Genomic DNA, 27,042 nt, shown 5'->3' with positions numbered 1-27,042 from the left:
TTTGTGTTGGAATCTGCATTTAGCTACTAAATCAGACTTACTCAGTTTGCCAGATTTTTGAGAAATATTTTTCCACACCAAGGGGCGTCCTGTATGCGCCGCACGGTTGACGCTGGCGTACGGAACGCGGCCGTACGGAACGCAGGTTGCAGCTGATTAACGCCAATTACAGAAATAGTATTTAAAGTGGTCCTAGAAAGGCAAACAGTTGTTGCAAACATGGCTGGCTCAGAGTCAGAGGAAGAACAGGTGGTGCAGAATCTCTTGTCCCGCATGGAGGCCAACACCACCTATGTCCCTCTCAACCCAGAGCAGCCAGATGGCCCATCAACATCAGGCCAATCAGCAGCTGGCCCATCCTCAGCATCAGCAGAATCATTGGCAACACAGCAGGTGGCTTCCCAACAGAGTAGCCAGCCCAGCACTTCAAGTACAGCAACCGGTGGCCGTGGCAGTGGCGGTGCCAGTGGCCGTGCCAGTGGCCGTGCCCGTGGCCGCAGTCGGGCAACAGAGGAACCAACCACAAGAAACATGGCATATGAACCGCAGGAGCTTGACATCCTGGTGACCCGGGCACGTGATTTGATAGAGTGCCCAGCGGTAAAGTTGACACACACAAGGAGATGGAAGATCTGGGAGGAGATAACGGCGGAGATTAATGCAGTGGCTCCACAAGTTCGTGAGGCGGAGCACGTTAAGAAGAGGCAAGTACATGTGTGTTACATTTGAGCAGTACAAGTCCAGTAATGTTTACATTCAATATTAGATGAAGTTGGTCAATGGGTGGTCACGTTGCTTGGAGGCACAGACATGTTTGCCATGACTTTGAATTGATAGTTATTGGAGGGTGACTGTTGTTGTATCTTCTAAGGGTTGGTTTTAAAAATGAATATAATGTAAGTTTGGTGTCAGTAGGCACATGTTGTATTATGTTTCAGATTGCAATGGGTGCTACAGCAAACATGAGGAGTTACATGTATTAATATGTACACTTTGATTGCAGGTGGCACGACTTCAAAGGAAACCTCAAGAAGAAATTGACCCAGCGGTGGGAACACAGCCACACCTCTGGGGCTGGCCCCATGCCTGGCAAGCTGAAGCTCACCCCCCTGGAAGAGATGGCACAGTGCTGCATTGCAGTGGAGGAGGTCCGGGGGGTGAGCACCATAGACAGCGAGTCCCCAGCGGAAGTGATGGCTTCTACGCTTGAAGGTAATTATTTGCCAGGCCATAAGTAGATGTTTTGAATTTGGCATGGAATGTGTGGTAATTGGTATTTTCTGGTTCAACAGCATCCCCACCGCTTGGTCAAGATTCTCTTGAGGAGGTTGTGGAGTCTGTGCCACCTGGCCCCAGTAGCAGGCCCGTGCAGCAGCAGCCGGAAATGTCCGCGGCTGAATTGTCCACGTGGGGGCGTGTGCTAGAAAGTATTGTGCAGCAGGGAGACTCGGCATCAGAGCGGGTGCGTAGGGCCGAGGAGGTGCTGCAGGGTTTGACCACCAGCCACCAGAGTATTGCTGCGAGCCTGCAGGCTATGAGTGCCAGCCAGCAAGCTATGAGTGCCAGCCAGCAAGCTATTGCTGCTAGCCTGCAGGTGCTGGCTGATCAAGCCCTGCGGCAAAATGAACTCCTCCTCCGCCATAATGAACTTATGGTGGAGCTAGTTACCACCAATAGGGTCCTAATGTCACCCACTTCTGGTGCATTACCACCATCATCACTCCCTGCTGCCAGAGGGGGAAGAACATCCACCCCCTCCCCAGCATGTGCTCCACGTGACCCACCATCTGACTGTGGCCGTGGGCGAGGCCGAAGAGCTTCTGCACGTGGCAAGGAGCCTGCCAGGGGCAAACGTGCCCGCAAATGAACTTGTGTCCCCATTAATCTCCACCGTTATGTCTTCCCAAATCTTCCATTGAGCTGTGTGTGTCAGCATCCTGCGTCAAAATCCGTGCCGAGGGTCACCACATTTGCCCGCGGTTCAAATGTCATGTTTGGTTCCCCTGTTGCCCTGTTTCGGCTAGCATTACTGTGTGCTGTACTTGAAGTGTTGGTGCTGTACTTTTGTTGTGAAGCCACCTGATGTGTTCCTAATGATTCTGCTGTGGCTATTTATTATATATTATTTACTTTTAGTCCTGTTATGGTACCATTTGTTTTGTGATGGTTTTGACATTTATGGCAAAGTTGCTTTAATAAATGTTAGTTTGGCCCCACAAATGTCTGCATTAATTGATACACGCAGAAGTGACATGTCTATTAGTATTATTAATATTAAGTTGTGTTGATTATTTGCTGTGTAAAAGTGTGTGACAAGTGCAGCATGTAATGTTCCCTTTAAGCTGCAATGCTTCCAATTGTAGCAGTGAGAAGCGTGTAATTAACAAGTAATGAGTAAAGTAGGTGATTGTATTGTGTTCAGCTGACATTGGTTGAGGTGCGTCCGTCCTGATTAGGCGTTCCGATTGCCTAGCGCATGACCGAGTGGTGTCCGCAAAGCAATACTAGCCTTTTGGACACTGCACATTTCTACCCTTTTTGTTCGCGTGCATTCGGCGTGCTGTCCGAATGCACGCCTACCAAAATATGTGTACTCCCCCGTGTCCGCCCATGTTTCCGCCCAGTTTAGCCCACTTTGAAACTATGCCCCTGTGTCATTCCGCATGACGCCCATAACACACCCATATTGCCCGAATGATTGCGGTGCACATTTCTGTACGGTATTAGTGAGAACAAGTACGGAGACCATGCGTGGCACATGCGCATAGCGTTCCCCACGCATGCGCAGACGGCTAAAAAACGCGATCCGAAAGAATTCGGGAAAGTACGCACCGATCAGAATAAGGGCCTATGTGTGCCGTATAATTCCATGTGTGCTGTGTCAGTCCAGGGGTTCCGCCATCTGTGCCGTATAATACCATGTGTGCTATCATGTGTGCTGTATCAGGTCAGGGGTGCCACCATCTGTGCCTTATAATTCCTGGGGTGAGCCAAGTCTGCCGTATAATTCATGGGGTGCTGCCAAGTGTGCTGTATTAGTCCAGGGGTGATGCTAAGTGTGCCATATCAGTCCAGGGGTGATGCTAAGTGTGCCATATCAGTCCAGGTGTGAGCCAAGTTTGCCAAATAATTCCTGGGGTGAGCCAAGTCTGCAGTATAATTCATGGGGTGCTGCCAAGTGTGCTGTTTTAGTCCAGGAGTGATGCTAAGTGTGCCATATCAGTCCAGGGGTGATGCTAAGTGTGCCATATCAGTCCAGGGGTGCTATTAAGTGTGCCGTATCAGTCTAGTGTTTGTGCCACCCACTTGTGTCGCTTATCATAGTTATCCAACTACTTCCGTGCAACCTTTTGGCATAAAAACAATATTGTGAAATGTTCAGAATAGACTGGAAATGAGTGGAGATGAATGCTATTGAGGTTAATAATAGCGTAGGAGCAAAAAAAAAACTAATTCTGCGATTTTAGCAGTTTTTATGCTTTTAAAAAAAAAATTCAGAACCCAAAACCCCAAAATCCAAACACAAAACGTTTAGGGGGTGTTTTGGCAAAACCCATTAGAACCCAAAACCTGAAGGTAATCAGAACCCAAAACACAAAACACGAGCCGGTAGACATCCCTAATTTAAACATATTTTGAACAAAATAAAACAAGTTATTTCAAACATACAACGCATGTGTCCTTGTACTGTGTCATTGTATGTAAGTTAACAGTTAGGGCAGTGGTTCTCAAACTGTGCGCCTAGGCTCCCTGGGGTGCCTCGGAGCACTTGCAGGGGTGCCTCGGTTTGGTGGTCCACAACTGATTCAAATTATTTATGGTCAATGCAAAAGGCAAAACCAGAGCTTGTGGCTTCCAGTTTTAAAATATGTGGATAAACAGAAGTGAATCCTGTCCCTTACCACATAACTGGACCTAAGGATGAAATATAAGCACAACGTATTTAATTTAATATTGTTTTCTGAAATTTCGGTAGTAAACTTTGCACCTAGGGGTGCCGTTAAAAATATTCTGATAATCTAGGGTGCCGTGATGCAAAAAAGTTTGGGAACCACTGAGTTAGGGTGTTACGGATAACCTCAGCACTGGAGCATCTTGTCTCACCCTCGTAGCCTGCTAATTCTACAGGGGTATCAGCAAGGTCATAGTCCATCACATTCCAATCAGGAAAAAAGTTCTCTTTCTGTAGCTCACACACATTGTGAAGAATGCAGCAAGCTGCCATTACATCCGGAACAAGGGTAATGGCAATGTCATTCCTCTTCAGTAGACACTGCCATCGCCCCTTTAGTCTACCAAAGGCGTTTTCCACCACCATGCGAGCCGAGCTCAAAGTGTGGGTGTAGTGGACTTGGTCAGGAGACAGTGGGGTATGTTGCGTGAAGCCCTTCATAAGCCAACGCCTTAAAGGGTATGCCACATCTCCAATAAGATGGACTGGGATCTCCACCCCAGATACAAACTTTGATCTCTGTGAAGGTAAAAACAAAACATTAGAATAGTATAGGTGGCAAGTGTATGTTGGTTTACTTGTGTCTTTATCTACTGTATATTAGACGTGAACAGCAGTGGTTAAAGAACACATGCCAGGATGTCAAAGAAAAGAGAAAAGATTGTCCATGTCAGGCACACGTAAAGAGAAAAAGATTTATAAAATATAACTTTTATTTCTTATTTTAAGAACTGCGACATATAAAACACATGTAAGGGTAAGACAAGGTAAGTATAAAATATGGAGAATGACCCCGCGTAGTGGATCCCCTCTATCCCCAAATAATATGTTATGATGCGTTAGTGCTAAATGTCAGGTAGGCTCGGCGCATTAAACAATATTTTCCTTGGATTTGTAATAGAGCGAAAGAATGTGTACAATGTGCTGTTTTTTCTCTTTTCTTTAACTACATTTCTATTGTCCCTAGGCAGCACACCCCACAACCAATTTTGTCTTAGACTATAACAAAGGGGTTCTACAAATATATATAATTCCTACCGTCCAGTGCGATTGGCAAAACCCCCCTTTTCTGTTGCACATGCCAGTATGCCTTGACACAGTTTCAGCTTTTTAACTGTGCCACAGCATGCTGGGATATGTAGTTACTGTATTCCGAAGCATTAGCAAAGTATATTTGACACACTAGCTGTCAAACTTAATAGGATGGACACTTACACCAATTTACATCTATTGCATGATTATTTTGCAGTAAAATAAACATTTTTCAAAAATAGACAAATTTAGCTCTCTAGGGAACAACCACCCACCTCTCTTCCCCTTCGCAATCTGGAACAAGTCTGAATTGGCAAGTACCCATGAGTCATGAGCAAGACCAGGCCAGCCAATGTAGACATACAGTATGTGAAACTGAACAGAAAACGTATTTGTGTTTAACAATATACAGTGCGGCCCAATCATATCACTCACATGTAAACACTGCATACTGTACTACTACTTATGGTCCACCACAGCCTGCAGGATGATGGAGTGCCAACCTTTACGATTATGGGAATCCGCTGGGTTATCTGGGGGTGCAATAATGGGTATGTGTGTCCCATCGATGGCTTCAGCACACTGCGGATAGCCTCTTTGCAGAAAGCATGTTATGGTCTCATCCAGTCGGTCGCCTTGTGGTAAGCAGATGAAACGGTGGTAAAGGCTCTCCAACAATGCCTGTGTCACTTCCTGCACTAGAACACACACCGTAGAAATGCCCACACCAAACAGACATGAGATGGTACAGTATTCCCCTGGGGTTCCGTACCACCACAACACAATCCCCAGTCTCCTGCACGGCTCATTGGTCTTCCGATAATTGGTGCATCCCCTTGTAAGTTCTGTGGTGACCAGTTCCAGCAAGTAGTTGAAAGTAGCTTGTGACATCCGAAAATGTGCCAGCCACTGCTCAGGTGCAAAGGCTTCCACCGTCGCCCAGAAAGCTTCTCCATGCCTGCGGTCTCTGGCCCACAACGACCTGTTTGTGGCACTTGTAAACTTCAGGATGGAGGTAACACTGGACAAAAGCAGGGCTTTCCTCTGGCGCAAATACCTGCATCGAGTGGAAGCCCTCTCCACCAAAAATTATATACGAGCAAAAGTCTATAGATATTCTTACTGATTTTTGATACTATGTTTATTGTAATTTGATATATATTTATTTATATTTTATTAAAAACATTGTTTGATATAAATTGTGTATAGCATTAATTCAGTCATATTGCACCTCATTTAATATTAACGCAGATATTGGGATTTATTTTCTGTTGTCTTGTAGGGGGTGTCCTGCATTTGTGTAGGGTTAAAACCTTCTAAATTAGGTGTGATTACACACTCACACCACCCCACCTGCTGCTGAACAAATACTATTTTTATTTTTATTTATTCTAATTATTCTTTATATCTATTGGATAGAGAATCAAATATATATATATATATATATTTCTAATTCATTCAGCGCCTAAAATCGGAGGGCAAACTCAAGAAACCACAAAAAATTGTGCCTTCCTCCTCTTGGCATAACACTGTGCCAGGTAGCACAGTGTAAGCATCTGCATAACTGTACACAAAAAAACACACAGAGCACTCATTACCTCCAGGTTCTGCAACTTGTCAGCCATGTTTAATGCAGTGAGCAGCAGAGGCGGAACTACCATTGGTGCAGCAGGTGCATTGCACCAGGGCCCCTGAAGACTAAGGGGCCCACTTCTGCCACCCACTGCTGTGTGGCATATTGTGAACTTGGGTTGGAGTGGAAGAGGAGGGCCCAAAAATGTCATTTTGCACCTGGGCCAACCACTCATAAGTTCCGGCACTGGTGAGCAGTCACCTCCCACTTTCCATGACCTCATCTCTGTGTGCCTTTGAAACTGTCCTTTTCTTATGACACACAGAGTTTTGCAGGAAAAATCCGGCTTCTGTGTGAAAGGGGTCGACACGGGAAATACCCGGGTTTTTGTTGCTGTGTGAAAGGGGGTCAGCACCTTTCAGCCTAGTTCTACCCGGGTTTTTGTATCTGGGAAATACCTGGGTTTTTGGGGAATTTCTGTCTCAAAGGGGTATAAGTATCATACAGCTCCACCGAAAATCTGTTGATTGGGCTGATAATTAAATATTGTAGGGGTTTCCCCATTACAGTACAGGTTTTAAGGATATCCATGCTCGAGCCAATAATGTTAAATCAAATTGACTGAGGTACTAGTTAAAGGTGTATTTACTATAAAGTGGACAGAGATAAAGTACCAGCCAATCAACTCTTAATTGCCATGTTACAGGGCCAGATGCACTAAGCCTCAAAAGTGATAAAATGGAGAGTTATAAACAACCAGCCAATCAGCTCCTACCTGACATGTCACAGACTGTGTTTGAAAAATGTCAGGCAGGAGCTGATTGGCTGGTTATTTATCATTCTCCATGTTATCACTTTTGAAGCTTAGTGCATCTGGCAATGTAATGGTGGAATTTCTGAACCTCTGATATAATGCATTTCTGCTTAAGATGTGAAATTTGTTTGAAGAAGAATTTGTCTAATTGGAAATTGCTATGGAGCAGGCAGATGTGGACACTTGAATCTATAGGGGAAATTTACTAAGATGTGTATTCTACTTCACATGTCATATTGTTATGGGCAACCAATCACAATGGACTTATTTATTTAGCACCATCTAGAAGATAGTAGACAGGATCTGATTGGTTGCCGATAGCAACATCACATGTGAAATAGAATACACATCTTAGTAAATTCCCCCCTATGACTCTGGCTTATACTCTTCATATTTTCCAGTCAGCAATGTTAGCATGTTGCCCATAGCAACCAATCAATTGAATCCACTTCTTATTTATTTAACACCTTCTAGAAGATAATACATAGAATTTGATTGGTTGCCCCTAGCAACATCTCACCTTCAATAGAGATCCCATCTTAGTAATTAAACCCCTAAGGTACAGATCGAGCGCCTCTCACACAGCATCCCCAGAATGCCCCTGCTGGCAAGATGGCGCTCCATCTGACTGGGACGCGTGGGTGTCTCACATGCATGCACGTCCCAGTTTCCCGTGAGCCCTGCCCGTCTCCGCTTCAGGGAGACGGGCAGGGTTTGGGGGGGGGGAGTTGGGGGCAATCGGCAGGGACCGACGGCGGGGCGTCAGGCACCGGTGGAGAGCTCTGTTAGAAGGGGGGTATGAGCGTCCCCTGCGCTTGCGTCCCCTTCCGGCGGCTGACGGTTGGCGATCCGACCTCCAGACCCCCGCTGAATGAGGCCGGCTACATCTGTATCATATCCTCGTATATACAAAGTAGAAAATACGCCTTGGTTTCCCGTTGCTGCTAGAGAGCCTCAAAATATCCGCTTTAAATGCCAGCATCGCTCACAGTGATTGTTCTTTTACAATAAATAAATACAAATACAACCAAGTCAATTAATTGAAATTTTATTAAATATTACACCCCCCCCCCCCCCCAAAAAAAAAAAAAAATTACGGTCGCTGCCATTCTTAACAGATATTTTGAGGATCTCTCACAGCAATGTGGGCACCCAAAGGGTTAATAAAAAGGGTTGCTTGGTAATTCTCACACCTATTTTTTTTTTTAAATTCCCTTGGCACTCAAAGGGTTAAAAATAGAATACCATACTTTTTTTTTTTAAAGCCTATAGATTGCATCCTTTACATTTCACTGTGGCTGTTTAATCTGAATTCTCAGGTGGCAGAGCAAGACTCAATCAAATTAAATGCTGTCACCCAATTTAGACTTGGTTCTTAGTACAAGAGGTCACCACTCTCACCAAGGTATTGATAGACAGTGTAAACAAATTATTTTGTAGCACTATAGGAGACAGTTCCTGTACATTCAAGGAATGAAAGATCTGCACAAATGGTAGAGGTAATGTATAGATGTGGTGAAAGATGACTGCTAATGTTTTTCTTTTAGACAAATTTGCAACTCTACTGAAAAAGCAAATTGCTTACATAATTCACAACCCCCCCCCCCCCCCCCCCCCGGTTACCCTTCCCAACCCATATTAGCTATGTACAAAGTGAAACATGATATTTTGGTACACGCTACACGCTTTTTATTTCAGAATTATTGTTGGACTGAAACTAGAGGGAAGAAGATTCAGGGGCAATTTGAGGAAAAATTACTTCACAGAAAGAGTAGTGGATAAGTGGAATAGCCTCCCATCAGAGGTGGTAGAGGCAAATACAGTAGAGCAATGTAAACATGGTTGGGATAGGCATATTGATATCCTTACGAAGAAGTAAGGATCAAATATGGTTTGAGGTAACATGTTTAAAAAAGGGGCAGACTAGATGGGCCAAGTGGTTCTTATCTGCCGTCACATTCTATGTTTCTATAGACCACATGGGGGATAATTTAGAGTTAGGTGCTAATTTGGTGCAGACTTTGGAGTTAATTAAGCCATTTTCAAGTTGCAAGGGTTGCAACTGATAAGTTATGAGAGCAAACACTGCTTTCATACAGGAGGGGTTGATTCTTTGTTGGGACCAAAGATCAAAAGTAAATCCTCATACACACTAGTCGACCTCTCCAACACCTATATGGGCGGTGACGGTGGCAGAGACCCAGCATACACACTTGCTGATGCCGGCTTTGAAGTGAGCAATGGTGGGGGGATGGGTGGCAGGGGGAGCGACGGCCATGCTGTGCAGCATGGCCATCGTTAACGAGGATCTCCCTTACCCGGACATGCTGGACGAGGTTAACGTTGTGCTGGAGCACACATTCAGTGTACACACTAGAAGATAAACTGAAATCTATCCTTGAGAAAGGACTTTCTGAAACATATCTTTCACTTTATCTACTAGTGTGTATGGGCCTTTACTAGACACCTGGGCAAAACCATGTTACATATCTGGTGGGGTAGAGTTAAAATGCGCAGAAAGAGATTTGAATTGAGAAGGACATTTCCACACTCAAATCTAAAGTGCAGTGGAAAATAAAGCTGCCCAGCAACTGTAGCTACTTGCAAAAACGGAAGCGGGACCATTTGTCTACAGAAATAAGATAGACAGCCATTAGGTTGACACCATTAGTTCGACAAGCCAATAGGTCGACATGCCATTAGGTCGACAGTGTATATGTCGACAGTCAAAAGGTCGACATGGGGTTGTTCACTGGGTTTTTACCCAAATGTCGACACCGTCGACATGGACGACACCGTTAGTTCGACATGCCAAAAGGTCGACATGGCAAAACGTTGACATGCCATTAGGTCTACACTGCCATTAGGTCGACAGTGTCTAGGTCGACAGTCAAAAGGTCGACATGGGGTTTTTCACTGTTTTTTTACCCAAATGTCGACATGGACACAGTTTGAAGTTAACTGCAGCCCCTCGCATCGCTCGCTTTGCTCGCAATGCTTCGGGCACGGTGCCTCACTGAGCTTGGCACACTATTTTATTCTCCCACCACGCCCTAGTGGATGGTAGAGCATGAAATACCGCCTGTCGGCACATGGGTCAAAAAACTGTGAAAAACCCCATGTCAACCTTTTGACTGTCGACCTAGACACTGTCGACCTAATGGCAGTGTCGACCTAATGGCATGTCGATCTTTTGGCATGTCGACCTGTTGGCTTGTCGAACTAATGGTGTTGACCTAATGGCTGTCTATCTTTTTTTTGTAGACAAATAGTCCGATACCTGCAAAAACAGCCAGTATTTACCATGGATGGAAAAAAGTAAATAAATGTACCCTTTGCATCGCAACATGGTTTGTCCAGGGACAAAGTAACTTGTGTTTTTTGTGTGTATTTTTTTTTCTTTTGCTGCCAAATCCACTCTTACTGTCTAAGCAGCTCCATATCTACACCAAACTTAAACGTTGGCCTGGATTATACCTCCCTCACAAGGGATACATTTACTAAAGCTTCTAAAAATGAAGGGGTGATGGTGCCCATAGCAAACAATCAGATTCTGTCTATCATTTCTTTATTGCATTCCACACAATTACTCTAAAAGTCTTATAGTCTTGAAACAATATTAAATTCACCTGCGTGCCAGTATTAAGCTTAAAGGGAATGACAATCTCGTTCACAGTTAAAGGGACAATCCATTCTTTCTTATCTGCACTGCAAAGTTCAATGCAATCCACAAAGAACTCCACTGTTTGTTTAACAGCATGCACTTTGGTTGTTTCACTTTTCATTTTACAGCATTTGGCAAAGTGAGTAAGTCTACCACATTTTGTGCAGGTTTTACCATAAGCAGGGCACATTTTAGGATTGTGAGCATTTCAGGCTTACACATATTAGTAAGGGAGTGTCTACAAATATTAAGCATTCTAATACACTAACATCACAACAACCCAAACATTTTTAACCAAATTACAAAAAGATTCTAGTGTTCAGCAGTGTTGGATTTCCCATTAGGGGTATGATTCTGGTTGGTTTGCAAAAGCAAATTCTCTCTTTAATGGACAAAACATTGGGCCTTATTCTGGCAATGTGCATGTGCAACGCAGTGTCTTCGCACTCGTTCTCAGCAATACTGTCTACAAATGTGCACCGAACTCCCTCTGGAAATCTGGGCGTAATATGGGCGTCATGTGAGCGTACACAAGGGCGCGGTTTCAAAGTGGGCAAAACTGGGCGTACACGTGGGAGTGCATGAACAGTGGTAGGCGTGCATTCGGACCGGACACCCAGTGCAAGCGAACCAACACGGCAGAAATCTGCGGCGTTCATAAGCAAGTTTCAGTTCTCGGGAAGGCAATGGTTCATGCGCTAGGCATTCGGATCGCCCAATTAGTACGCCCGCACCTTAAACACTCTCAGCTGAGCACAATACAATCCACTACTCTAGTCCGAGAGTTAGAAGTTGTCTGTGTGTTTTTGTTAAATTTTACAGTATATGTGTAAATTGTGTAATATATTTATGTCACTTGCAAAAGGTAGATACTGTATAGAGATGTGTGTTTGCATAAAGTGTAATAAAGTGAAGGGTAATGAATAAATGGTGTTGAAGGTGTGGTGGTGTGTATGTTTGTGTGTTTGCACAGCGATGTAGAGTACCTTTATTATAGTGACCAATTCATTGCATGACACAAAATTCAATTATTTTTAATAAAAATAACGTTAGCCAGTATGCATAATGATGTACACACACACGTACTATGTGTTAATCCCAATTTGAACATTTTGAATGATTGCATTTGACTTGCAATTAATATATATTATGCATACATAAAACATAGGTAAAGGGGCAACAATGAAGTAATCAAACTTAACATGATGTAATGGTTAATCTAAAGTGCAAGTAATGTGTTTAAGTGTCAATTAGGAAGAAATTGATTACATTTTAACAAAATATATATGTTACAAGGTAGCCTAATTGAATAAGTGTGTCATGTTGCTGAAGCATGACTTCTGAATAGATTACTGAGGTTTGCGCAAATACACCAACTCGGTGCGTACGGTCAGCTTCCCGTCCGTTCAGACGCAGTAAGACAGTGCAGATTCTTTGAGTTCCCACTGCAAACGCACGTTTGGATGCAGTCTGAAGACACTCCCTCTTCTTAGCAAGTCCGTCCGAACGGATGCAGACGAGCTGTGGGCATGTGTTCTTAGAATGTCCGCCGTGCGTGGTGTTCGGTCATTTCCGAAAGAACGCGCATCCCAAAGAACCAACCAGAATAAGGCCCTATGTGCACTGCAGGGGGGCGGGGGTGGTGGCTGATGTAACATGCACAGAGAGAGTTAGTTTTTGGTGTTATTTTGTCTCTGTGCAGGGTAAATACTGGCTGCTTGATTTTTACACTGTGATAAAGATATCAGTTTGAAGTACAAACCCCACCCAAATCTATCTCTCTCTGCACATTTTACATCTGCCACCAGTGCTCATGTTTTTTTTTTTTTTTTTCATTTAAAGAGAGAATTAGCTTTTGATAGTGAACCAGAATCATGCCCTAGGAATGCGAAGCAAGTGCCTAGGGGTGACACTTGCTTGGGTGCGGTAGAGCATGCCTCCTTGCATGAGAGCCCTGCTAGGCTGATGGGCAGAATATTTATTTATTTATTTTTTAACCTATATTTTATACCTTATTTTTACCTTATTCTTTTAACTTGTAACTGGTGGGGGGAGGATCAATGGGGGAGTATTGACAATGATCAATAAATTGTAAGCTTGCAAGCAGGGCCCTCCTACCTCTATGACTGTAACTACCAAGTATGATTTATCCCTATCTCCAATTGTAAAATACAACATAACTTGCTGCGCTGTATAAGAAACTTAATCAATTAAATACATTTGACCCTGGTGTTCTGCTTTGGTATTTTTGTAGATTGAATAGTTCAGACTCAATTCAGGCATCCAGTTGAGTTTACATTCCAATGATTACTTCCTGTGACTGAACGAGACATACTAAATTGTCCAAGGTCACAAGTAGCTGACCTTGCAAATGAAATGGAGGTGTCAATGTCAGAGCACTTAGTCACCAAGCCTCCTCTTGAATGAAACAGTTGTGTTAAATCCAAGCTTTACATATAATTTATTGGTCTTAGAACAATAATCATTTGGTGATTCCAAGTGTACCAAGCAGACAGCTAAATAAATTGATCAAACAAAATGGAGTCAATAGCCAAAGCAAAATAAATCAATAGTTACTCCTGTTGTATTATTCATTATAATTTTGAAGAGCACTTTGTACCCTTTCGGTATGATAAGCACACACTGCTAAAAATATACTTGTGTTATGATTTGGACTCCGCTATGTATTCAAACACAACTGAAGTGGGTCAAGTTTGGAGTGGGAGGAAAGAAAGGCAGTAAGGCAAACAATATGCTCAAGGAGTTTGGGGGCAAAAGCGAGGCAAAAGATGGGTCAGCAGTTTAAATTAAGGGTCGGTTTTTTAAGAATAGGGAAGACAAGGGAATGCTTGCATGCAGATGGGGCAGTATCTGATCAGATGAGAGATTTAGGAGATGGGCAATATGGGAAAAGGTAGTGGAGGCTGTCAGAGTTAGTAAGAGAAATGGGCTTACAGATGTTTCCACATACATCTTGGCTTTTTTTCTCAATTTGTCACAACATGTAAAACACGGCTTAGCTGTTTTTCCAATGGAAAGGGGTTGGTGGGTTGCTGATTGTCTGGTGGGATGAGATGTCCCCGACGTATGGAATCCATCTTGGATTTGAAGTAAGTGGCAAAGTCATGGATGGAGTTGACAGTGGCAATGAGGCTCTGGGGGCTGGAAGACTGCGAGGAGATGATTTTCTTGAAGTATGACTTTAGTGAGGGAAAGGGCAGCACTGAAGAACATACGTTTGAATAAACCTTGTGTCATCTCATTTAGAGCAACTATTTTCCATATAATCTACTGGCTGCTTTCTTTCAGGATTGTTTTTCAATGACAAATGTATCGTGGTATGGAGGAGCAAGCCTCAGTGCTCAGCACTGGCCCATGAACAATGTCAATGTGGCTCTGCAACCATTTGTGATCAGCAACTTGAAATCCAGTCCAGGTGCATATGGATCTGTATTAGAACGATATTTTCTGGGATCAACAGGTACGAACATACATGCAGTCTTCTCATTTGATGTATTCCATTACTGGGGCGATGCTTTACTTTCGATGATTATTATTATTATTTTTATCAAACAAAGTTAATTATTCCAAACTCATTTGTGTAAATAAATGAGATGGTAATGTATAAATTAGCGATATGCTAATTTACCCAATGAGTAGTGGCCGTTCTCAGAATAGCAAAGCAAAGGCTGAAACCATTGATTGTAGCACTATAAGCTCTGCAAAGTTGCCATGAAAATAACAAGTATGGTATAATTCATCAACAGTTGGGATTCTCCGACTTTGGAATCCCATCTGTCAGGATTGGTGGCATGCATCCCCTTTTTTGACTCTCTTTGACGGTAATCTATTTACTTTAGTATTGCAATTGTTGCAAAAAATTGGACTCAACTCAGGGCCGGTGCAAGGCAGGGGGCGCTGGGGAAATAGGCGGAATTTGGGGTGTAGATCCGGTCAGGCTCCAGGAAGGGGGGGGTGTTGGAGGGAGATGCAGGCTCCAGGGGCGAGGGTAGAATCACTCACCATGCTCCCAGGTGCTTTCCTCCTGGCTCCTGCTCTCCTCGGCGCTGCGGGGCCCTTCCTGTTCCTTCTGCTGCTCCTCCTGGCTCCTGCAGCTCACTACCGCCCTCCAGTGGCCATACCTGACTGTACTCAATTCAAAGGAGTCTTATATTATTCACCTTCGAAATTATTACATGTTCATTATCATAATTCTGGGACTGCAGTACTATCACAAATGTACTGATTATTTTACATGTTTGATGTTGTATATGTTTCATGTCGTATATTTTGTCATACCTACGTGCTTATCTTTTAGCTTAGTATCTCAAATAAAAGTTATGTTTTAATTCACCAATTTATCCGTTATTGAGTAAGTGTGCCCCAAAAAGACTTTGATTGTTCTCTTCAGGTCATTCTTATGACCCATTATATCAATATACAGAGAATAACAGAGAATATTGAATTATTAGCCCCTATAATTTACAAAGAACTTCCCTCACAATTTGTATTAAAAATTTATATAAATATGTAATATGCACTAAAAAGGGTAAATATTGCTTACAATGTAATTAATGCTTAAATGTTTAAATTAATACATGCTACAGTAATAATCAAGAGCAGCTCAATAGGTAGCTAAATCAGATAACAGAAAAAAATGTATACACACACAATATTAGGGGACTTTGGGATTAGGAGGAGGAGCGAGTCCTCCAACTGATAAGCAGTCTTACATAGCTTTGTAATTAAATAATAGGAAATGTGTCTCTTCCCATGGAAATGTTGGAAAAAAACATGAATAAATTATTTATCCTTGTAAGGAGCTACAAAGGGATGAGCTTTGTAATTGATTGCAAAAGCATATATATATATATATATATATATATATATATATATATATATATATATATATACATACTATATGTGTACACGCTGCTCGTGTCCATTTCGGAAGGCACCCGCAAGTACCCGATTGTGTTATTGAGTGCCGGGCTCCAGACTTATATATATATATATATATATATATATTCGTTCCAGCGCTCAGCACTCCAGTGTTCAGTTAGTAGTTTAAATAGTTGATGCGCCCGGTGCCTCTCCAAAGATATGGATAGATGTGGTTTGTAGGATGGCACTCCTGGTCTTATGTAGATTAGGGATGTAAGAAAACTCCCAAGATATCAAAGTTCATTTCAACGTTTCGACTTTATTAATCTTCATCAGGAATAACAAGTGAATGTGCAGGTACAGGTATTTATACAGGTGAGGTAACCTCGTGCTCAGGGTGTAGGTGCATGGTAGTGACATCATCAGTGGGAGACACCTCTGTCAGCTGCCACGTAAAGTACAGTGATTAGCATAAATTTACAACACAATGGAGATGGTATACAAATAAAAGCATTAGCTGGTTTCATTACAGGATCTGCAAACAAAAGGCATAGCATCGCATGATAATGTGCAGAGTTTGGTTAATTGACAGGATACAATGTTACAGCAAATAGTATAGGGATGTTGCAATATAAATAAACAGTACAGAAAACGCAACATTTACAGAAAGCAGTTCAAAGACAGGTATTCATTCAAACCATATGGTGCTACTGTGTTTAAATTGTGAATCCATGTTGTTTCTAACTGCAAGAGTTTTCTTGCACGATCACCGCCCCTTATATCTTCAGGAACAGTGTCAATCATTTTATATCGTAACGATGCCAGTGTATGTTTATGCTGCTGAAAATGTTGAGCAACCCCTTGATCTATTTTCTTACCTTCTAGGGCAAGCCTAATAGCACTGCGGTGCTGGGCCATACGTTCTTTGAACGTGCAAACAGTTTTTCCCACATAGTATAGCCCGCATGGGCATCGCAAAAAATAAATAACATATTTACTAGTGCAGGTAAGTATGTGTCGGATGGGGATTTTTTTACCCGAGTGTGGGTGCACAAAGGTATCCCCGATTTCCAGGTATGAGCAGGTCGTGCATCCAAGACACCTGTGATTCCCGTTCTTTTTGGACAGAAAGTGTGTGACAGAGTTTTGCTTATATCTGGTAATGTCCATGTGGACCAATTTATCTCTTACGTTTTTTCCCCGTTTGTAAAACAAGAAACATCTATGGTAGTTCCAGTGCGCAAATGTCCAGTCAAAAAGAAATCAACCTTTGACCCGACATCCAATAATCCGGCAATCAAAGCCTTCACAAGGACACTGATACAAGAAATTCAAGCAACAGATAAATGCCGCACACAAGCCCAAAAGAACTTATCAAAATCCGAGTATGAAGCTCTGAAAAACCTGGCCAGCTATGACGACATCACCATACGCCCCGCTGACAAAGGGGGCGTAGTGGTAATCCAGAACCTCACTGATTACACAGCAGAGGCATATAGACAGTTATCTGATACACGGGTCTACCAGCAATTACCCAAGGATCCCACAGATGACTACATACGGATACTTTCCAACATTCTACAGATGGGTAAGAACAATGGCTTTATCAATGATGAACTTTGTCAAGCACTATTAGTAAGCACCCCAAGGGTCCCGGTGTTTTACACCCTACCGAAGATTCACAAAGATGGGGCTAATCCTCCCGGCCGCCCTATAATCTCCGCCAGAGATTCCCTGCTTTACAAAGTGGCCAAATACCTTGATTTCTACTTACAGCCCTTGATCCAGAATGAAGTTACGTATTTAAAAGACACTAGCACCTTCTTAGAAAAACTGAGAACTTTTGACACTGTACCAGATGATTGTTGGCTCTGCACGGCTGACGTAGTAAGCCTATATACCAGCATACCACACATACGTGGACTAGAGGCTGCGAAGAAGCTTATCACCGATAACCCGCTGTACGAGGGTCCGGAACCTTCCTTTTTTCTTGAACTTTTATCTCTGACATTACATTGCAATTATTTTCTTTTCAATGGTGACTTCTATCTTCAGACGTTGGGCTGCGCGATGGGTTCTTGCGCAGCCCCAGCATATGCAAATGCTTTGATGTTTTCTGTTAAAAATGAATTATTTTTCAAAAATGCTAAATATTGTAACAACATTATTTTTTACACCAGGTATATAGATGATGTTTTCATACTGTGGGGTGGTACTAAAAATTACTTCTGTGACATGATGAACGATGTTAACTCTATAGATCCCGACATTAAATTTACATTTGAGATACAAGAGAAAAATATCCATTTTCTCGATGTTAATGTCATAAAAAACTCTAACAAACTCCAAACATCCATTTACCACAAACCCACCGATTGTAATAATTTATTACAAGCATCCAGCCACCACCCAGAACCTCTAAAAAGAGGGTTACCGTACTCCCAATACCTCAGAGTGCACAGGATATGCAGTGACCCAGCGGATGAACTCATCCAGCTAGAGGCTATGACCAAAAAATTCTTACAGAAAGGATATAGTAATAAACTTCTACAAGAAGCTAAATCCAAAGCCCTTTCAGCCCCCAAACAAACCCCAGCAAAATCAGCCAATAATGATAAAAATCTTAATTCCGTTATATGGGTTAATAACTACACTACCAGCAGCAACAGTCTGACTAAAATAGCGAAACAAACATGGCCAGTAATACAAGCAGATCGTGACCTGTCAGCCCTATGGAATAAATCATTACTGCCTTGCTACAAACGGGGAAAAAAATTAAGAGATAAATTGGTCCACACGGACATTACCAGATATAAGCAAAACTCTGTCACACACTTTCTGTCCAAAAAGAACGGGAATCACAGGTGTCTTGGATGCACGACCTGCTCATACCTGGAAATCGGGGATACCTTTGTGCACCCACACTCGGGTAAAAAAATCCCCATCCGACACATACTTACCTGCACTAGTAAATATGTTATTTATTTTTTGCGATGCCCATGCGGGCTATACTATGTGGGAAAAACTGTTTGCACGTTCAAAGAACGTATGGCCCAGCACCGCAGTGCTATTAGGCTTGCCCTAGAAGGTAAGAAAATAGATCAAGGGGTTGCTCAACATTTTCAGCAGCATAAACATACACTGGCATCGTTACGATATAAAATGATTGACACTGTTCCTGAAGATATAAGGGGCGGTGATCGTGCAAGAAAACTCTTGCAGTTAGAAACAACATGGATTCACAATTTAAACACAGTAGCACCATATGGTTTGAATGAATACCTGTCTTTGAACTGCTTTCTGTAAATGTTGCGTTTTCTGTATTGTTTATTTATATTGCAACATCCCTATACTATTTGCTGTAACATTGTATCCTGTCAATTAACCAAACTCTGCACATTATCATGCGATGCTATACCTTTTGTTTGCAGATCCTGTAATGAAACCAGCTAATGCTTTCATTTGTATACCATCTCCATTGTGTTGTAAATTTATGTTAATCACTGTACTTTACGTGGCAGCTGACAGAGGTGTCTCCCACTGATGATGTCACTACCATGCACCTACACCCTGAGCACGAGGTTACCTCACCTGTATAAATACCTGTACCTGCACATTCACTTGTTATTCCTGATGAAGATTAATAAAATCGAAACGTTGAAATGAACTTTGATATCTTGGGAGTTTTCTTACATCCCTAATCTACATAAGACCAGGAGTGCCATCCTACAAACCACATCTCTATATATATATATATATATATTTCAGCAGGAGGAACCGGCACTCCGCTTTTAATGGTAGAGTTTCCCCGGAGCCTTCAACAGTGGGTAGAGGTATATATCAATGGGAGGTTCGGCACTCGGATTTAGATACAGCGTGTTTATTGCTAAATCCGAGTGCCGCACCTCCCGTTGATATATATATTGTTCTCAACGTTTCGGGGAATATCTCCCTGTCGTCAGGAGAAAGAGGACAAACACCACACATGTATCTCTGCTTACCTTATGTAGGGAACACCAGCGCTACATCCGCCGCCCACTGCGCCATTCATCACGGAGTTCACCTGCACCTGCTCTCGGCAATGCTGGATGACATCAGCATGCCTCAACAGACCTGCTGCTAAACAGCATTCGGCATCTCCTAGGTGATACAGGTGGGGAGCGTACGTTAGCAAACTACTAGTGTAACCACACAAGTAACTACAGATTACAAACTAAAATATACAAATATATATATACAATTAAAACAAGACAGTAATGTATTGACAAAACATACATATAAATACATCACATAAACTTTAAAATAGGCACCAGCGAATGGTAAGTCACAGGAACATACATAATCATGTGAATGGTACACAGCTTCACAATAAACTATTCCAAGCGATCCTCTCATTAAGGCACCTAGGAGACACAGTGTCTAATCTGTGAATCTACAAAGCCTTAGGTCTTAACAGTTTTCTGTTGCGGTCCCCTCCACGGACAATATCAGGAATACAATCAATTATCTGATACTTTAGTGTGCACAGGGGATGGTTACGTGTTTTGAAATGTACCGCTACGGGTTGATCGCTAGGTTTACCCATTAGTGCCACTTTGATAACAGAGTAGTTCTGCGCCATCCTCTCTTTAAATTTCACCGAAGTCTTACCTACATAATATAGCCCACAAGGGCATATAATTATGTATACCACAAACCGAGATTCGCATGTTAAAACATGTCGGATTTTATACTTATTAGCATTATGGGGATGTTTAAAGCATAAGTGGTATACAGACAATAAACAAAATAGTTTATTGTCTGTATACCACTTATGTTTTTCTGGACCTGATGAAAAGACCCCAGTGGTCTTGAAACGTTGTCCTACTTTTTGATGTATTACTAAAAATACTTTTTCAAGTCCGTGGAGTGCCGCCTCTCAATCTCACTACCCTGCGGGGAGACACGATGGGTGTTCTGTGCTATATATATATATAAGTAAAAAATAAAACTTAAATACCTTAACACACGGTGCTACTCCTCCTTCTCCCTCACTGATGCTGCAGCACGCCTGCGGCGTGTTCCTGGTGTGTCCCGTCCTGCTCTCACCAGTTGGATGACATCACCGGGACTTTCTGCCTTCGGCTGAGCCGATACGTCTAGCTGGAGAACCTCAGCGTCTAGTAACCATGGCAACAACTGAAAGTAAAAGAAGAACCAAAAGGGTTTTGGGGCACGCTTTTTTATACATAGTGAAGAGAAAGATGAAAGAATGAATGAGAATAAGACATAACTTTTATTACACCAATAAAATATAGGCCCTTATTCTGATCGGTGCGGCCGGATCCGAATATGCGGCCAGGACCGTGCGTGCGAAACCCTGCCTTCCATATGGATCGCCAACTCCGTCCGTACGCGGTAAGAAGCTGTCCGAACGGACCGCACGTGTATTTTTCATGGAATACGCCTCCTCCATCTCAGGGAACCTCCCCCATCATTCGATGGTCGCAGACCATCGAATGCAGGACCGAGTGGTCCACCACCTCCCGCAACCTCAGACCACACGGACATTTTTCCGTGCAAAAGCAGGGATCTGGGCGGGCAGCTGACATCCGGCGATGTCATATGTCCGCCCCCTACACGTGCGTCACGGCCGCATTACCATACGTACGCCCAGCGTTTGCATGGGAACGCCCATGAAACGCGGGGCGTACGCATATGGTAATGAGCCCAAATAGCCCTTCACGCCCCTCTCCACCCCCTGTTCGTAGTGTTCACATTTCATGCGGGATTTGGCCGTACGCCCCGCTCGCACTTGCGCAGAGACGCCTCTGCACATGCGCAGACACAAAACATTGGCGGCACGAACGCACGCGGATATTACCACACCAACCAGAATAAGGGCCATAGTCACTTATTTACAGATAAGTAGTATTAAATATATATAATCACACTCAAATGAAACAATGTACACTGTTAAGGGCGACAATGATTATGTGGTGGGTTCAAATAACGGGTTTTAATACCCACGAGAGGCATGCATTGTATCCAGATTATATTTGCGTATGATAAACACACAATTTGTTTGACACCTTGGTTAATAAAATAAGTTCATAAATAAGTTGGTTAAAGTTATTCCACGAGTAATCATAATCACGTATCTAGGTCCAGGGATGAGGTTTGATCCAAAGAATAGCGGAATGCTTCTCATAGGACACCAGGTGCTTCTGCTGTCTGGATACCAATACAGAACCGGATATTCCCTAATGGTCACCCAGAAGGTACTGATCCGGCCAGTCACTGCTTAGCTGCTGAGTTCGGAAGGGATCAGGCGGCACAGTGATGTATGGCTGTATATTGATAAATGAGAGGGCCCCACGGTGATATAAGGAGCCGAGTGCCGCTTCTGCTGTTCTACGGTTATAAGTCAGATGAATGAGAGAGCGGCAGAATAATGGAGTGGATAGTAAAGAGTTCAGTCAGATGTTAGATGCTAGTGAGAAATAAAGGAATGTGCACACTGTTATTGATATAAACAGGGCTATTTTTGTGCAGGCTCCAGCAGGAACTGAGGCCCTTATTCTAGTTCACTCTTTCAGACAAAATATTTTTTAGATGGACAAAACCATGTGCACTGCAGGTGAGGCAGGTGTTACTTGTGCAGAGATAATTAGATTTGGGTGGGGTTTTACACCTGCCTCACCTGCAGTGCACATGGTTCTGTACATCTAAGAAATATTTAGTCAGAAAGAGTGAACTAGAATAAGGGCCTCAGTTCCTGCTGGAGCCTGCACAAAAATAGCCCTGGGTATAAATGTACAGGTGTCAGCGATGAACAATGCTGCACATCTATGTACAAACAGGGGTTACAGAGATTAAATTATTGAAATAAAGAATATAATATGTATCACAGATGGGAGGCAATCACAGTATGTCTTCCATAACAATTTATCAAAATTGGCTCATTCATTGGACTTATATCCGTAAGTTATGTCTTATTCTTATTCGTTTTTTCATCTTTCTCTTCACTGTGTATAAAAGAGCGTACCCCAAAACCCTTTTGGTTCTTCCTTTGTCTCTCTAAGACACATTTCTACTTTCAGTTGTTGTGCTGAACTTTTTTGGGAGCACCACCAACCCTGTACCTTATTAGATTAGCTCCATAAAATTGGTCTTATGTTGGTTATTTACATTACATTACATCTTAAACCAGGGTTGTCCAAACTTTTTGCGATGAGGGCCAGATTTGGTGAGGTGCAATTATGTGGGGGCCGACCATTCAGCCTGACATTCTTTGAATCATTAATCACATCAGAATGGTCCCCCACTCCCCCCCCATTCACTCTATGTCCCCCAGCCTGCCCCTTCACTGTATATTCCCCAGATTGCCCCCCTTCTCTGTACTCCCCCCAGTCTGCCCCCAATCACTGTATGTCCCCCACTCTGCCCCTTCACTGCCTCCTTCCCTGCCTGACCATCCTTCTCTGTACAGTATGTCCCCCAGCCTGTCCCTTCTTCACTGTATGTCCCCCAATCACTGTATGTTCCCCACTCTGCACCCTATTACTCTGTTCCCCAGCCTGCCCCCTTCTCTGAATGTCCATCACTGCCTCCATTCACTGTATGTCCCCAAGCCCGACCCTTTTTCATTGTATGTCCCCCAATCTGCCCCCATTCACTGTATGTCCCCCAGCCTGCCCCTCCTTCACTGTATGACTTCCATTCACTGTATGACTCCCATTTATTACGTCCCCCATTCTGTCCCCATTCACTCTATGTCCCACTCTACCTCATTCACTGTATGTCCCCCTGCCTGCCCCCTCCCTTCTCTGTATGTTTCCCAGCCCCTTGTGTAATCCAGAGGACAGAGAGGCAAAGCAGGCACTGCAAGGACAAGAGATGCTTGGGCTCCCACTGCCGCCCCCCTCCGCTCTGCATGTTACGGATGCAAGCTTCCCCCTTGCTGCATCCCTTCCCCACACACAGATGTCAGTGTGATTGCGGAAGAGGGTGTTATACGATTGCAGCAGCAGGGTTTGGATGCATACTCACCTGAAAGACGCCAAACACATCTCACTGTGGCGGCCGGCACCTCCTCACTACTGCAGACAGCAAGGTAAAGGCGCGCTCGTTGAGGCCCCACCTTTAGTGTCCTGTGCTGTGCATCCCACATCTGATGCTCCACACACTTCTGGCTGGAGACTGTGGGCCGCTTGAAATGACAGCACAGGCCGCAGTTGGCCCCTGGGCCTGACTTTGGACATGCCTTTCTTAAACTATCCTATGACGTTTTTACTGTGCCTGTGACAATCCATTCCATTATCAACAAACCATGGCAACAAATCAGGTTACAGACTTCAGGTCACCTAAAAAGATACAAACAAATATACTGTATACAAAACATATATATTGTGTGCTATACCAATTATAAGTGTTGCAGTGCGTGTCTAAGTATATATAACAAGATTTATTTTTCCTGTTGTGTATTAGTGCAATTGTAAGACTCCGACCAGCGGAGATGTAAAAAATGAATGGTGTCTTTCGAGGTGAACCAAAATGGCATCTCATACCAGGCACTTAATCTGTCACATATGTAAAAAACCTGTAAAAACCAGGCTAATGCTATATATTATATGTGAAAAAACATGGCAGACAAATTGCAAACAGATTAGTGGAGCATATGGGTTAAAACATTATGTAGTCTTAAAGCATAAACTATATAGCTGATTAAATAAATCAATAACATAATACCCAATATGCTATTTTATATGAATATGTTCCTGCCTCCTGGGTGGAGAATTTATAGAAAACACCCTAACCAGAGGGATTTGTTCAAACCTCTGGGGTGTACTGTATCTAGTTGGTATATCCATTTTGCTTCTAACTGAAGCAACTTCTTCCCTCTGTTGCCACCTCGGGGAGACAATGGAACCTGATCGATGATTTTGTGTCGCATGGATGCTATTGTGTGTTTATATTCGGCAAAATGCCGGGCAACCGATTGCTCACTTGTACCACTAATGAGAGCTGTTCTGATGGCAAATCTGTGCTGCGCCATCCTCTCTGCTCTGCCTTGTCTTTGTAGTAAAGACCACATGGGTAAAACAGAGAATATATAACATATTTGGAGGTGCAGGACAGCGATTTTGTTATGTGGAATTTTTTTTGCCCGTGTGTGGGTGTGTTATGTAGCTCCCCACAGACATGTAGCTGCATGTGGTGCATCCTAAACATTTATGACATCCCTTTTTCTTTGTTAAGAAATGTGTGTTGGATGCTCCACTGTTCATTCCTGAGATGTCGGTACGCATCACCCAGTCAAAAGGTTGGATGTGTGATGGGGTCAGTGGCAGCTCCGTCGCTAGTAAATGCTTATATGTGGAGCGTGGAAAAGCATCTTTTCTTTGAAAATCCAAACATTGCCTCCAGGATGTATCTGTACTATCGTTACATCGATGATCTCCTGTTCCTATTGACAGGAGAAATCACAGACCTTCTGGCCATCATACAAGACCAAAATGAATCGCCCAGTCCCATCAAACTGACATTAACCCATCCCCCGACTGAAATTAACTTCCTCGACATAAATATCCAGATTCATAATGGCAAGATGCTACGTCATTATACACGAAGCCCACAGACAGAAATACCCTGCTCCACCATGCAAGTTTCCAGCCTCTGGCTACCATAAAAGGATTGCCTTTCTCTCAATTTCTCAGAGTGTGCCGTAGCACAAGTGACCCCATTAAGAAAGAGAAACAATTAGACATCATGGTAAACAAGTTTGTGGCAAGACGATATCCGCTACGTGATTTACAGAAGGCCAAAAAGTAAAGCCAGCAAGAAATCGAGAAGTGAATTATGTAAACTATGGGAGCAAAAATAACTAACATTGGTTATCCCGAGGGTACAACAATACAATACTGGTAGCAGATCTATACGCAACAGAGCTAAACAATTCTGGCCCATGGTCTCGTCAGACACTAATCTAAAATCATTACAGAAGCACAGTTTGATACCAAGCTACACCAGGAGTCAGAATTTAAAAGACTGGGTGATGCGTACCGACATTTAAGGAATGAACAGTGGAGCATCCAACACACATTTCTTAACAAAGAAAAAGGGATGTCATAAATGTTTAGGATCCACCACATGCAGCTACATGTCTGTGGGGAGCTACATAACACACCCACACACTGGTAAAAAAATTCCACATAACAAAATCGCTGTCCTGCACCTCCAAATATGTTATATATTCTCTGTTTTGCCCATGTGGTCTTTACTACATAGACAAGGCAGAGCAGAGAGGATGACGCAGCACAGATTTGCCATCAGAACAGCTCTCATTAGTGGTACAAGTGAGCAATCGGTTGCCCGGCATTTTGCCGAATATAAACACAAGAATGCATCCATACGTCACAAAATCATCGATCAGGTTCTATTGTCTCCCCGAGGTGGCAACAGAGGGAAGAAGTTGCTTCAGTTAGAAGCAAAATGGATATACCAACTAGATACAGTACACCCCAGAGGTTTGAACGAATCCCTCTGGTTAGGGTGTTTTCGATAAATTCTCCACCCAGGAGGCAGGAACATATTCATATAAAATAGCAAGGAGGAGTCTATATAACAGCCTGGTTGTCCACATAATTAGCTGTTCATGCAGTAAATATTCCAGAGGCGTGGGATGTCTGTCCCGCCACAAGTGCCAGTTTTTTGGGGTATTATTTTATTAATTTATTTAATCAGCTATATAGTTTATGCTTTAAGACTACATAATGTTTTAACCCATATGCTCCACTAATCTGTTTGCAATTTGTCTGCCAGGTTTTTTCACATATAATATATAGCATTAGCCGGGGTTTTACAGGTTTTTTACATATGTGACAGATTAAGTGCCTGGCATGAGATGTCATTTTGGTTCACCTCGAAAGACACCATTCATTTTTTACACTTCTATACTTAGACACGCACTGCAACACTTATAATTGGTATAGCACACAATGTATATGTTTTGTATATGTTTGTTAGTATCTTTTTAGGTGACCTCAAGTCTGTAACCTGACTTGTTGCCATGGTGGTTACTAGACGCTGAGGTTCTCCAGCTAGACGCAGCGGCTCAGTCAAAGGCAGGAAGTCCCGGTGAT

The 27,042-nt window shown here is 43.0% G+C and overlaps 1 protein-coding gene across 1 annotated transcript in view; it reads left to right on the top strand.

Annotated features, from left to right (window-relative positions):
• Positions 1-27,042, top strand: part of LOC146046148 (SITS-binding protein-like) — a 91,370-nt gene that overhangs the window by 19,894 nt on the left and 44,434 nt on the right. The window contains exon 2 of the mRNA XM_083165360.1: positions 14,345-14,516. Coding sequence (XP_083021486.1) covers positions 14,345-14,516 — 172 coding nt within the window. The remainder of the gene's footprint in view (positions 1-14,344; positions 14,517-27,042) is intronic.

This window comes from Crinia signifera, chromosome 11 (genome assembly GCF_055691185.1).
Source record: "Crinia signifera chromosome 11, ASM5569118v1, whole genome shotgun sequence".
Lineage (NCBI taxonomy): Eukaryota > Metazoa > Chordata > Amphibia > Anura > Myobatrachidae > Crinia > Crinia signifera.
The sequence above is the reverse complement of the archived record's forward strand: the minus strand, read 5'-3'. Positions and strand labels throughout refer to the sequence as shown.